This window comes from Charadrius vociferus, unplaced genomic scaffold, assembly GCF_000708025.1.
Source record: "Charadrius vociferus isolate BGI_N301 unplaced genomic scaffold, ASM70802v2 scaffold259, whole genome shotgun sequence".
In the NCBI taxonomy this organism is placed as follows: domain Eukaryota; kingdom Metazoa; phylum Chordata; class Aves; order Charadriiformes; family Charadriidae; genus Charadrius; species Charadrius vociferus.
In genome coordinates, this window is record NW_009661368.1 from 8923963 (window position 1) to 8937516 (window position 13554).

The 13554-nt window shown below is 39.2% G+C and overlaps 1 protein-coding gene across 1 annotated transcript; it reads left to right on the forward strand.

Moving 5' to 3' along the window:
• The first annotated feature begins 364 nt into the window (after window positions 1–364).
• Window positions 365–3203, forward strand: SLMO2 (slowmo homolog 2 (Drosophila)). The gene is given in 6 exon segments (XM_009893465.1): window positions 365–535; window positions 911–1000; window positions 1597–1667; window positions 2048–2150; window positions 2804–2870; window positions 2873–3203. Coding segments are annotated over 6 exon segments (624 nt in total). The 5' UTR covers window positions 365–397; the 3' UTR covers window positions 3028–3203.
• The last annotated feature ends 10351 nt before the right edge of the window (window positions 3204–13554 follow it).

A 13554-nucleotide genomic window follows, 5' to 3' on the forward strand; every position in this document is an offset into this window, starting at 1 on the left:
GGAAACGTAACACGAGTGAAATATTTGTTAGGTGAAGGTAGCAGCTTAATAAATTACTCTGATATTACTGAAACCTGAAGAAACTGTAGTCTTTCATTATTGTGGTACAGGGAAAACATCTAATTAGAAGCCAAAAAATAATTGAACTGAGGAGTCCTGATTAATCAGGTGCGTTGTCCACTTAACTCGCATGTGCCACTGCCCAGTCCCTGAAACAACTGATTTCCCTTCAGGGGAAAGATACTCAAAGGGTTGAGAAGTGGAAATTGAACTGCTTTAATAAATTGATTGATGTCTTCAGTTTTAATAGAAATCCTGTTAAAAAACGAAGGTGTACAGCTTCATGCCTTGATTCTCTTTTGGCAGCCACCCCTGGGAAACGGTGACGACAGCTGCCATGCAGAAGTACCCCAACCCCATGAACCCCAGCGTGGTGGGGGTCGATGTCCTGGACAGACACGTGGACCCCAGTGGGAAGCTGCACAGCCACAGGCTCCTCAGCACCGAGTGGGGAATACCCTCCATCGTGAAGTCGGTGTGTACTGCGCCGCAGGGCTGGGAAGGGATGCCGGAGGGAGGGGAAGCTTGTGAACCAGGTGTTGTAATAGACAGACGCGTGTCTTCTCATAACTTTAATGGTTTAGCATTATAAACGTTTATGTATCAGGAAAGCTTAACAGCAGTACACATAGCGACTTACCAATAGCCACAGCTTGCCTAGATCTTAGATTGCTTCCATCTTCAAAATAAGATCTACCTCAACTTAATAGTTTTATTTTAATCTAAACCCTAATTCTGTTGTCTCTGTGTCTGTTCAATACAATGACTACTACTTACGCATTTATAGGCACTAAAAAAAATTGCAGTTGTTTAGTATAATTAATTCCGTATATGTTTGCCTGTCTTCTAGCTCATTGGCACATGCAGAACAAAGACATATGTTCAGGAGCACTCTGTTGTTGACCCAGTGAAAAAAACAATGGAGCTGAAATCCAGTAATGTAAGTAGCTGGTTTTGTGTAATTGAAATAGATTACAGGTTAGTAATAACTCCTTGTAAATTTGAAAAGGAAAATCATCTTGAAAATGACTTGAAAATTGCATTAGAACAATACAAGTTGAGGGTTTAAGTAATGTGTTTATAGTTGACCAGTTTGGTTTTTCAGAAAGGAGCTGTGAGGTTCTTGGAACTTGTCAGGACTGGAGCATCTGCACACACTGATGAGCAGGACAGCAGTAGCTTGGGGGAAGGAAGTGTTAAGAATAAAAATTTTAAAAGCCATTTGGTGTGCACTGTCACCATTTCCTAATCATGCAAAATTTTGCTCTTTGTACTACTCCATCTCTCAGATCCCACTGTTGAAATGTTCTTGTAAGGGTGGGAGCGTATACTGGTAAATGATCCAAAAACTTAAGGAAAGAGAACTAGATCAGCAAATGCTGAACTCGGAGATTTCTCTGTCTTCTACAACTCTAATACTTGCAGGAAAAGCGTAGTGTTTAAATCAGATATGAGCATTAGTTTTGAATTTGCAGTTTTATTTACTACATTCTTTAATATCTTTATCAAGGAGTAATCTTATTCTGTATTCTACAGATTTCATTTACAAACCTAGTGTCGGTAGATGAGAGGCTGGTCTATAAACCACACCCTCACGAACCAGACAAGTAAGTACCTCCTTGGTCCGAGATTGCCCTGAAGTAGTGCAGACTTTGGCTTTGAGAATTCCCGTGGTTTCCCTTGCACGGAAGATGAAGTTTACATCACCTTTGTTATGGTAACTTGTCTGAAAAAGAATTAAATGGACTGTCATTTTCTCTAGTGACATTGCTTCTGCAGAGCGCTAGGGACTCTTGGGGTTTACTTTGAGTAGAAGCATAAAGCTGTTAAGTGCTGTGGAAGTGGGTTGTGTTTATAGGGCAAGAAGTTCTGTGTTACACAACAAAGCTGATGAGGGAATGTGTTTGTTGGGGAGGAGTGAGGTTCTTCCAGCAACGCATACCTTTTTAAACTACTCAGAATAATTCCATTTCCTGCTCTGTTTCAGAACCGTTTTGACACAAGAAGCAATAATATCTGTAAAAGGTGTCAGTCTCAGCAGTTACCTAGAAGGGCTAATGGCAAACACAATTTCCTCCAATGCTAATAAAGTAAGTACGACCCTTGTGTAAAATATGTCACCACTGGCTAAATGACAAAGGGAACACAAATCCCTGTTTTACTTTTTGGCTCCATCAACGATCGTAAGAAGGGTCTGCATAGTTCTGCTGCCTTTACTGTAGAGACGGAATGCTCGGCTTGCTGAACTTCCTCTTTTTTTTTTTCTCCTCTTGTTGATGGAGATAATAAGTTATTATTGGCAAAGCCCTCTGCATCTTCACTGGAAAAACATCTCCAGTCACTTGAGGGTCCCTCTTTTGCTGCCCTCTTGATGCCATCTATTAGGTTTTGCTATTGGAAAAGGATATATGTGCAGACAGATCTGAAGTAGTTATGTGGGAGCAATGCAGCGGTGTTTTAGTTGACAGCCTCTGGGAATCCAAAGGTGTCTTGAGTTCAGCCACAAGAGTGATAAAACAAAAAACGTGAGCACTGCTGACATGAGGAATTTTTTCAGTAGAAATTTCAGCAGAATTTTCCTGCAGTACTCTGTTGGTGAAGCAAAAAATACCACAGAGACGTGTACTGTACTGTACTTCCTTTTTCAACTGTTGCGTCTTTAGTCATTTTCAGTAGGACAGGCTTTAACCTATTTACTTACTTGCCAAGATTTATACATTGATAAACTTTTCTTTAACTGTAGGGCCGTGAAGCATTGGAATGGGTAATTAATAGACTGAATGCTGAAATTGAAGAGTTCACAGCTTCAGCAAGAGGAACCGTGAGGAATTCAATGGCGGCAGCAGCATTTGTAGAGAAATGATAGTAAATATACCTGTATTGCTAATGAGGGTTAACAATCTGAAGCTTCTCTCCAAACCTAAATACATGTATCCTTTGTTATTTAAAGGTATACCTGTGTATTAGGCATGTTTCAAATGTAATTTGGAGAAAAGCTGACTTCTTACTAATGAGGCTGATGCACAAAGCCTAATTAATATATTGGTTCAGCTGGACCGAATTTCAGTTACAGATGAACAAATAATTCTCAAGTATAGTTCCTATATTTACATAAACACTAACTTACAATGTTTTCAGATATGAAATAGCCTCATTTAGTGATGAGGCTAAATATAGTGGAGGAGATGGCATGTTGGGTTAACTTCTGTGGCATTTTTATTTTTGTGTGACTTACGGACTACCTCTTTTGGGACCAAGCCCAAAATCAAGCAGAATGGTTTGTTCCAGCATTGTTGTTCTGTTTGTTAATGTTTGATAGTTGTGTGATACAACTTGGTTTAATAGAAAGTCTGTTACTTGACGCTTGAAGTACAGAAGAATGTACAAAATATTTTTTTATAAGCTTTTTAACTTGTTTGACTGGTTGAGCTAACACGGTACTCAAATTGGTTTTCAGTCAGTATAGGTAAAACATACGAAGTGTCTCTTATCTACTAAGACCTACATTTTATTCCTAAATGCGACATTAATGAGCCGGGCATGCAGTAACTTAAAATGAAATTTTATCTTAAACTTCTAGAATAAGTATCTCCATTTCTAAAAGCCCATTAAATAAAGGAGTACCATAAGCACAGAGCCTTGAAATCTTGCAAGCTGCTAGAGCATCTAAGAATAGTAGGTGTTCACTTCAAAATTTCAAAGAACCACTTAAAGGACTAAGAAAACCTGTGTGGAGTTCACTAAAGAGATACCTAAACATAAGAGGAGGGGATAGTAAAGAATTTTAACAATACAGTCATTAAGTTGATCATGCTCCAAAAATAACCTGTTACATCAACTGAATATTGTGCTGTCCTTGAACTTAAACATGGTGTCCTAAGTTCCAGAAGGTCCTTTACCTTTTCAACTAATTTGCTCGCAATACGAGGCTCTTTAAATGAAAACCTTGAGAATAAAAAGTTTTCTACAGCTTCCGTTTGTTTCTTGGTACCGTCACCAGTCATTAGCTGTGGGAACTTAAAGGTCAGACCTTGACGTCCTTCCTTACCTGCTGTACCCGGCTGCCGGTAGTCCCGGTGCCTTCAGCAGGGGCTGTCTGTCCCACGAGGCTCCTTCAGTGGGCCGGGAACATGGAAAGACACAGCCCTGACTTAGCTGATGCTTGTGCTTTGGTGCCAGAGGCTTGTCCTGGAATTTTGATTCTAAGCTTACCGGCAATTTCAACTCTCTCTCTTAGCCTTTAAGAACTGCGGTGTCACCTGCTCCAGTGCATTTTCCGTTGCATGCCATTTCTGCTGTCAGAACTGCCTATTGAATGGTGTCTGCTCCACAGAGAACAGAGCTTATTTTAAGTGGTAAACACACGGGAACACAATCTTCCGTAAGATTTGTGTAGGAGGGAAAGAACAGGTATATAAATATACAACTTCTAAAAATTTAACTATTCTAAATATTTTTCTAAAAAGAAATGGTTTGAGACTACCTTAATAAATTTCAATCATTGAGGTTTGCCATGCTTTTACAGGAGGTTATTACAACTGAAATAGCATTTCAATTTAAAAAGCATATGTGAAACTTCTGCAAAACTCTACCATAATTTCTGATAAAAATGCAATGCTTGAAATAATTTTAAATGTTTGTTTAGCAATTAGCATCACTTGGCATTTTAAAGTTGATTTTTTTTCCCTAATTTTTCTGTACAAAGGACTATATAGTATGAACTCACAGTTTGCCCTTGCACTAAAAAAAACTTTAATTTTTGTAAGCATTCAACAGCTTCTTGAAGGATCATGGTTTTCTTTGTTCTATTTTATTTATATGCCTGCATTCTCATTCTGTCAGAGTATGGCTTTCTGTATGTGGCACTTTTTAAATAAAATTTCTTCTGAGTTCTGACCAGTTCCTGACACTTCCTCATCTGTTTGGGGTTTTTTAGCTGCTAGGTGAGTAACCTAAAATGAGGAGGGTGAAGGTGAAGAAATACTCTGGAGTTAATAGCTTCTTCTATTGAAATGCATAGTCTAAGATACACGTTTACAGCTGCTGTGGTCTTTTGCTTCTTAGTAACTGCTTTTCTGCAAATCTGGCAGGTTAACTACAACCAGATTTCACAGTTTGCTAGATCCTGTGGAAAGATTTTCAGCGTACTTGGACTGAGATTTGTGTGCTACAATTTACCTGCTAAGGAAGGTATCTCTGCGCCTGGAATCTAATGCTCACTATTGTTAAGAGCCGAAGAGAACAAAGTGTTTGGGTCCCTACAGTCATGCGACAGCCTGTCTGTCTGTCTGTCTACCCACACTTCTCATGACAGCGGACCGCACCTAAAGCAGCTTTGCTTGATGGGGAGTGGGGGACAGCGTGTGCAGCAGTATCGGCGTGTGTGCTGTCCCGTCACAGGAGAAGGAAGCAGACAGCTGGTTTCTTCGCTACCCACTTCAGCAAGTCGTGTGTTCCCTGTGGATCAGCTCCACAGCGCTCCCTGCGCTGCAGGGCTGTGGCATGGCAGCGCTCTGAGGGATGTCGGGTGCCACGGCGGAGTGCACCCATACTGCAGTGAGTGTGACCTGAGGTAGTGCAGAGCAGCCGTGGCTTCTGGTGGTTAGAAGGAATGGACAAGGCGGGTAAGAGAGAGGAGCTACAGGTGAAGGGGCAAAACTGAAGGACCGGGAAGAAAGAAAGAAGGGAGACAGGAGGGGACAGAAGGGGCAGAGGTGGAGGAATGTGATGTGAACAAATCGGTGTGGTCTCTGGTGGATCCCTTCAGCCTGCCTAAATGGATTCACATTTTACCTTATCTGCAGATTTAGGCTTTTAAATCAGTAAAATTTCAAACTCGCCCATATAACTTTGCTGAGAAATAGAACAGAAGTGAGTAAACTTTAGATCCAAAGCTCAATAGCCTGGAGAATACTTAAGATGGCACTGTTAAATCTTTTGTTCTCACTGCTCACCTTCTGAAGTTTTCAGTAATAAATAATCAGGTTTCCTTGCTGTTCATTGTCTTAATTCTTTTTGGATTACTTTCTCATGTTCCTGTAACCCATAAGTACTCCCAACACAGGTACTAAGGATTTCTGCCAGGAGGAGGGACATGTTACAAATCTCCAAAGCATCCTTCTGAAGCGAAGATGCATCTAGAAATGCTATTACAGTTAACTTAAAACCAGAAGTTTAAATTGCAGTAGCTGGAAGTTTGAGGTCTTGGCAAGCTTAATGCCCTCTTCTGTTGAGACTGAACACTTGCAGCATCTGCTGGTTCTACTGGAAACACAGTGCTCTTGAATTCTCAAACATTTGTATGGACATAGCCATCTGCCTATGGAAAGCGGCTTCTGAATGAAACTGCTTACCTGATTTGTATCTGTAAGTTGAAACAAGGAATGCAAAAATTACTTTTTCTCAGGTTTGATATAAGAATTGGCCACCCCAGTGGTGGGATTTTGGTGTTAACTTAGCGATGATTTTTTTACTGTAAATTACATTCACCTTGTCCTTCACTTCTTGATCTAAACAGGCTCGGGATGGCTAAAGCAGCAGTATAATGGATTGACTTGTTTTACATTAACGGCAAGGCATTCTAAGAAGAACAGGTCTATAGGGGTTTAATTTTTCTTTTCAAAGGTGTGTAGTTGTCTAGTTTTCGTGTACTGATCTGCACTATAACTTGTTAAAAGACTTGTGTTTGTGCACCTTGCTAGTTTCCTGCTGCTCTTGTGTTCTGCAACGTACTGCTTTTGACAATCTGAAATGATGAAAGCTGCTACCATGGAAGAAAGCAAAATCCTAGATTTACTGTGACACTGAAACGACTTGCGTCTATACGAACACTAAAATAATACCACTTATTCAGTTAGTGGTAGAAATTAAATACTTTTTAAAAGGCTTTATTTACCTGAGAAGTATTTCTTCTTGCTGACAACGGGTGTCAGCGCCTGTTCAGTAACACAGCAGTTAACTGTAAATGCAAACCAGTTGTTTGTTTTGGAAAAAAAAACCAGAAAAACCTTTAATCACTATTTCCTGTAACATTGCTGTTCTGTCTGTTGTGGTCTGTAGTTGCAGTTAAATGGTTCAGTCTAGCATATTTCCAATAAATGTCATATACGGTAAACCTAAGCACCCAGTGTCTAGTGACTGCAACCTTTCAAAGCCCCCTGGCATCGACAGCGAGTCGGCTCAAAGGAAGGAGCAGCATCCTGTTGAGGTTCACGTTTATAGATGAACTGAAGAGCGCCGATAGAGAGCTTGTGTGAAAGCATCAGGTTGTTTTAGAATCCTTCTGTTTCTCAAAGTGAAAGTTGTTCTTTCACTTGCACAGGACCTGTTCGTTTCTTTCTCAAATAATTTGATAGCTTTGCTTTATATGTTGCCATAGAATTGAATTACTCTAAAGGTGAGATTACACGTTACAACTAAGCTGAACTAATTGCCTTCAATGAAAGGACACAGTCCTTTGTCTGTCTGCCTGCCTTCTTGTTCCTGGCTGTGCTGTCCCACTTCTTCCCTTGCACTGAAGACAGAGGTCTTGCACCCTTTGCTGAGCCAAGTAAACTTGTTGAGCCAAAAAGTGATGAATATTAGCTTTGATGTAATCTTTATGTAGCCAGCAGCAAGATGGGACATACTGAAAGAGGAGAAATGGAGGATCTCCTTATCTATAGGAAGCTACTGGGTGGGCTGAAATTATATTGCCTCTGCAATGTGTATTACAATAATTTCATATTGCATCTACTAGAAAGAGTATTTGATGCTGTAAGCAATGTATGTTATTATAACAGAAAAAATTAGTTTTGTAAAACAGTAACATTGTTAAGTTAAAGTCTTTCTTCTCAGACACATATATCACAAGAATTCAGTACAGGATGGCTTTTTTACATTTCCTTTTTCTCCAGAAAGGTTTGACAGTCCTTTAATCAAAAAGTTTAAAAGCATTGAACTAAAAAATAGTATCAGTTAGATAATAGATATATTATCCAACCAAATATATCAGCTCAGATATAATAAAATGAGCAGCATATGTAGATAATATTTTTCTAAACATGTACCAAATCCTTTTTACACCAAATCAAATGAAACAATTGCCCCTGCTGTGAACTTCAATATTCCTAGAGCCTGCTCAACTTTGTGGACACCCTGGTTAGGAATCTGTTTTATAATATGGCAAGTAGCATCATTCTTGTTAATGTTGGGGGGGAGGGACACAACACGACTATGTAGATATTATTTACCTGTGAGACAACTGCTTTGATTTATCTAGTTTTAAACTCATTTACATATAGCAGCTGCACCAAAATCTAGCAGGTATGTTGTGAAATTAGGAGTAAGAAAGCGCGTATCAGAACCCAGACTTGCAATTTATTTATATTTTATAGTCATGTCATATTCCAAATGATCTACCTGAAGTACTAGAAGCACATAACCTTCTTAGCCTGATGCTCTATACAGTTTTATTTTCTCTATTTATAATTGCCAGTTCTGAGGGACGTTCAGCAAGCTACGCCATTTCCCTGCTTCTCTTGTGAAAGAATAGCTAGAAAACAGAGCAGGGTGCTACTGCACAGGTGATGTTATTTCCCTCTCTACAAAGGGAGACACAATAATGGCCCTTGTGACCTAGGAACCTAAGTCTCCCTTGTCTTTCAAGCACCTACGAGACTTAAAAATTTCTGAAAACAGGCTCCAGCAATTGATGTCACCTAGTGTTTTTAAAAGTTTTATTCAATATTATCAACTGTGGACAGAATGTTTTACATTGTCACACTACTTTGATGTAACAACATTTAAAAAGTAAAATACCTAACAAAAATTATTAACACATTAAAATAGGAAGTAATGCACAAGATTCTTAAAACTTGAGCATACCTGAATTCTGCTCTGCAGATCCTGGGTCCCTCCAGAGACTATTTATGCCAGATTTTGTAGAATGGACAGCTGAGAACTTGGATGACACTGCAAAATTATTTTAACTTTGAATCCAGGTGTCCAAAAGTTAAAAATCAATGTCTTAATCTGACTCATCAGCTAACCTTCAAAATGTTGTCCTGTAATAGCAAACAGCACAGAACTGAAATTTAAGATCAGAGCTGATTTTGGAGTTTGTTTTCTGCTGGTGCTCTGTGCAGAGTGCTGTACTTAGACAAGAGGAGATTTAATAGGAGATAACCCGTATTGTCATCAGCATGGCATGATTTCCAGTTGCTGTGGAACAGATTAGGGTCATCAGCAGAGAGAACAGCAGAGCTTTACCAGCACAGCCCAGTATGGCTTACGCAGGCAGAGAAAGAAGATAAACCCACAGCTACCAAAGGTAGGAAGCATTGCTACTGACCTGTACATTTTATACTATAGTGACCATAATTCCATCTTTCTTGACAGTGTTAGATCATAGGAAAAAGTGCAATACCTTTGGCATTTTAAATTACGGCAGAAGGAACACAGTGAAGGGATGATGGAATCTAGTCTGTTGGAAATCGCGTTTATACTGGCTTTTTATTACATTGGTGTTTACCTTTTGTATAATTATTTGTTTTCTCCTGTACAATGCACTTGAGAATCTTCTAAGAAAGAAAAAGTCAGTCACAAAATTACAGTGTTGTCAGATAGCAAGGGTGGTTTGGGTTTTCTTTTTAGGGGTTAATTATTTTTCTTGTTTTATTAAGAATATAGGTCAGCAAGCAAACTTGTAATTTCATCACAAATTATGCATGTTAAGAAGAATTCACTTGTTTTGCCTTTTAATCTATAAACACTGTCCTCTTGATAGAACTACAAGTATGTTGCATGAGCTCTAAAATTACAGATGCATTATGAATAAATATTAAGTGTATTCAAGGACTGTGTCAGGTCTCATCATTAGTACGTAAGCAGCTTTTTTTTAGTCTGGTAATTTTTGTGTTGTGCTAAACCCCACAACTTTACCATTTGCATACTAAGACATCATTCCTTTCAACTTCAGTCCATGTTCAGCAGATACCTGCTTCAGTTAAGAGGTGACCTCAGTGGGAGTTCCACCCATGGTGATTATGTTAAATCCATTACACACGCATCTGGACATCAGTTGTGTAATAACACGGGCAAAGCTTGGGTGTATTCACCTGAGAAGCTGCAGCCTCTTGTACATTTTCTTGGTCCATAAAATGCTTCTGTGAAGCCTCTCTGAAAAACTTTATGTGCATTCCTGTGCCTCCGTCTGGAAAGACGACGGTGGGTTTCAACTGCTCTCTGCTTTGCAGCACAGTCTTGAGATGAGAGAAGGCAGCTGTAGATCAGCCTCTTGACCTACTCATACTATAATTAGACGCACCTTTACGAACTGAAATATAAGCTGTTCTGTTCCCTTTTTAATTAGATGTCTGCCTTCTATCAGATCGACTCTTTAGAATATTTTTATTAAACAATTCAAAATAAGGACAAATAAAAAATTACTGTTACTACAGTACAGGTTTTATGTCCAGAGGTACAAAATAAAAGTAACAAAATAAGACCTCTTTTTATCTGAAAAACAAGTAGAACGGACGTTGCTAAAATGTGTATTTCTCATTGACTCAATCAGTTTAGCATACTGCTAGCTTCCAAAAATAAATCCTGCACATGCTACAGAGAAAAATAGTGTTTTCTTTGCCATTTTTGTTAGCAAAATCAGGAAGATCCACATTTTTAGTTAGATGTTATAAATCAAGAGGAAATAATCCCTCATACCTTTATAGTCAGAAGCCCAGTTTGACTTGTTGCCATTTACAACTGTGTTTTTTTAAAATCTCTCTCCATAACCAGTAAGCAGCCTAGTGTCTGAATATCCTATGGTATCTGGAAAAGAACAACAAAACCATTTTAATTTCCACACTATTACATAACTATTATTTTATTCCAGACCTTCAGGACAGGGAGATGGCATTTGACAGGAAGGTATTCTTTGTCAGGCCATCACAGATGCTAAAATCTGGTTGACCAAGGAGAGACATGCCAGGACAGAATGTCTGCTACTGTACGTATTATTCTGTACCTGCACTTCTGTACTGGTCCTCTGTGAAGGAGCAATATTCTAAATAAGACTGTGAGCTCTTATTACTAGAGTTTTTCTGCACCAAACGAGAAACCACTAAGAGACAGAAAGATTAAAACTGTATGCTTAGTTATTTTCAAAAGTAGTATTATTTGGGCTAATTATGTCTCTTTTTTGTTGTTGTTGTTTGGTGTTTTGTTAGAGATTTTTAGTTTAAAATACTTCTGATTTAACACCAGTCATGTTGTGGATTTACTTGGCTTTTCAGTGTCATCTCTTCAATCTGCCTGGACCTTCTTGGTCTCACCTTTCTGGCCTCCCTGGACCCCTCCAGTGTCAAGACTTCAGCCTCCTTGGAACTTTTTAAAATCCCCTTTTCAGACTCTTTGGATTTATCCAGCCTGAGCTCTTCATCCTCTGTGGACTTCTCCAGTCTCACTTCATCTTCTCTGGACCTTTCAAGTCTCACATCTTCAGCCTCTTCGGACTTCTCCAGTACCTCCTCTTCAATCTCCTTAGAGCTCTCCAGTCTCACCTCTTCAGATTCCTGGGAGCGCTCCAGTTTCACCTCCTCGATTTCACTGGACCTATCAAGCCTCACTTCATCAGGCTCTCAGGATCTCTCTGGTGACAGTTCTTCGATCTCCTTAGATCTCTCAAGTGTCCCCTCTATACCCTCCCCGGATGTCTCCAGTTCGACTTCTTCACCCTCTCTAGACCTCTCCAGTCTCACTTCTTCACCCTCCCTAGATGTTTCCAGTCACACCTCCTCAGCTTCCTTGGACTTTTCCCGTACAATCCCTCCATCCTCACTAAGTGTCTCAGAGCACACCTCCTCAATCTCTTCAGAATCACTAGATCTCACCGATTTTAACTATTTAATGTTTCAGGGCCCCTCTGAACTATCCTTATCGACCTCTGAGGATGTTTCTAATCTTATCTCTACACCCTTTCTGGATGTCTCCACTCTCACCTTTCAGGATGCTTCTTCCCTCACTTCCTCAGTTTCACCGGACGTTTCTAATCTCACAGCTCTAGTTCCCCCAGACCTATCCACGCTCACATTTCTGGACGTTGCCAATTACACCGCTTCAGCTTCTCTTGATCTCTGCATCTAACCCTCTTAACATAGCCCTTCTTCCACCTACAACCTCTCTGTATCTTTCTAAACTTTCCTCCTTTCTGTGTTCTTTCCTAAGTTCTGTCTCTGAAAGTTCTTATCTGAGGAAATTTAGGGCTTTATAAATATATCCTAGCATCTAAAAAGAACTGGGCATGAAAACAGGTCATACAAGCCTATAATGGTGCCTTGTTTACAGCCATATAAACATCACTATACATTATGGAATTTTTGTAGAGCACAATTTCTGTCGCTAATCTAATGTCCATTCTGTCTCAGCATGGTACCTCTCACAAAAGTTTATTTTTTTTTAAATCATGCCGAATTTTCAGCTATCAAGATGAACTGATAGTAAATAGAGCTAAACGTGCAACTAATTGCATCCAAGTTGTATATCTCCATTACGGATTTAAATCTGAGTGTACTGCACAGAATTGCAGGCACAGGCATTTCACACAGAGGTACAGAGAGAGAAGATGTGGGGGAAAAGAAAACTGAGAGGAAAAGAGCAGGTGAGAGACAAGGGCAGGGAGAAGAATCAGAGAAGGTGCAGGGCAGGAACAGAGGGACACATAGCTGCAAGAAAGATGTCCAACTCTGCTAGTGTAATTTTTTTCTGCCAAGCCATATTTGTGGCCTGGGCCACCCACAAGCCTTTAAATAATCTTATTGATAATTATTTTACCCATCAAATCACCAGATGTTACCATTAAAACAGCATTTGTATATAACATCCCCTTTACCAATACATATAATTAGTGCATTTACTTGTGTTGCATCAAATGTGTTGCATGGGTAGCAGAGAGGGGCTTCCTTAAATCTTTGGTGCTTTCTTGTATCTTTTTGTTATCATTGTTATAGTTGGGTTTTAGAAAACAAGTATGTTTCGTTTCAGTATCATCTCACTGGCACCCTTTCTGTGTTAAAAGTGCTGTCATAACAAGTATTTTTTAATTGATTTAATTTTTACAAGTTGGAAAGCTTTGCTCCAATGTGCCATGTCTCAAAATTAGGTCAAAAATGGCTCGCACAAAAAGTAAATAAGGAAATAAATACATAAAATAAGAACTATTTTCTGCCTCATTTATACTAGGTATTTCTTTAAAATTAAATAGGAAAGAATGTAATACACGGATTTTATAAAGGAAGCCCAAATTCAATAGGAGCAAAGTTGTTTAGCAGTTATTTTAAAAAAAATCACAAATCGTTGGTCCAGATGGGAAGAACTAGTGTAATGTAGCATCCTGAAGTGTCTGCCTTCAAAATGTCATCACAACTGGCACTAACTAGAGTCTTCTTCAATAATCTCAGGAGAGAGATTAAGTAAGCAAATTAAGGACACGAAATTCTTTCAATCTTCTCACTCTTT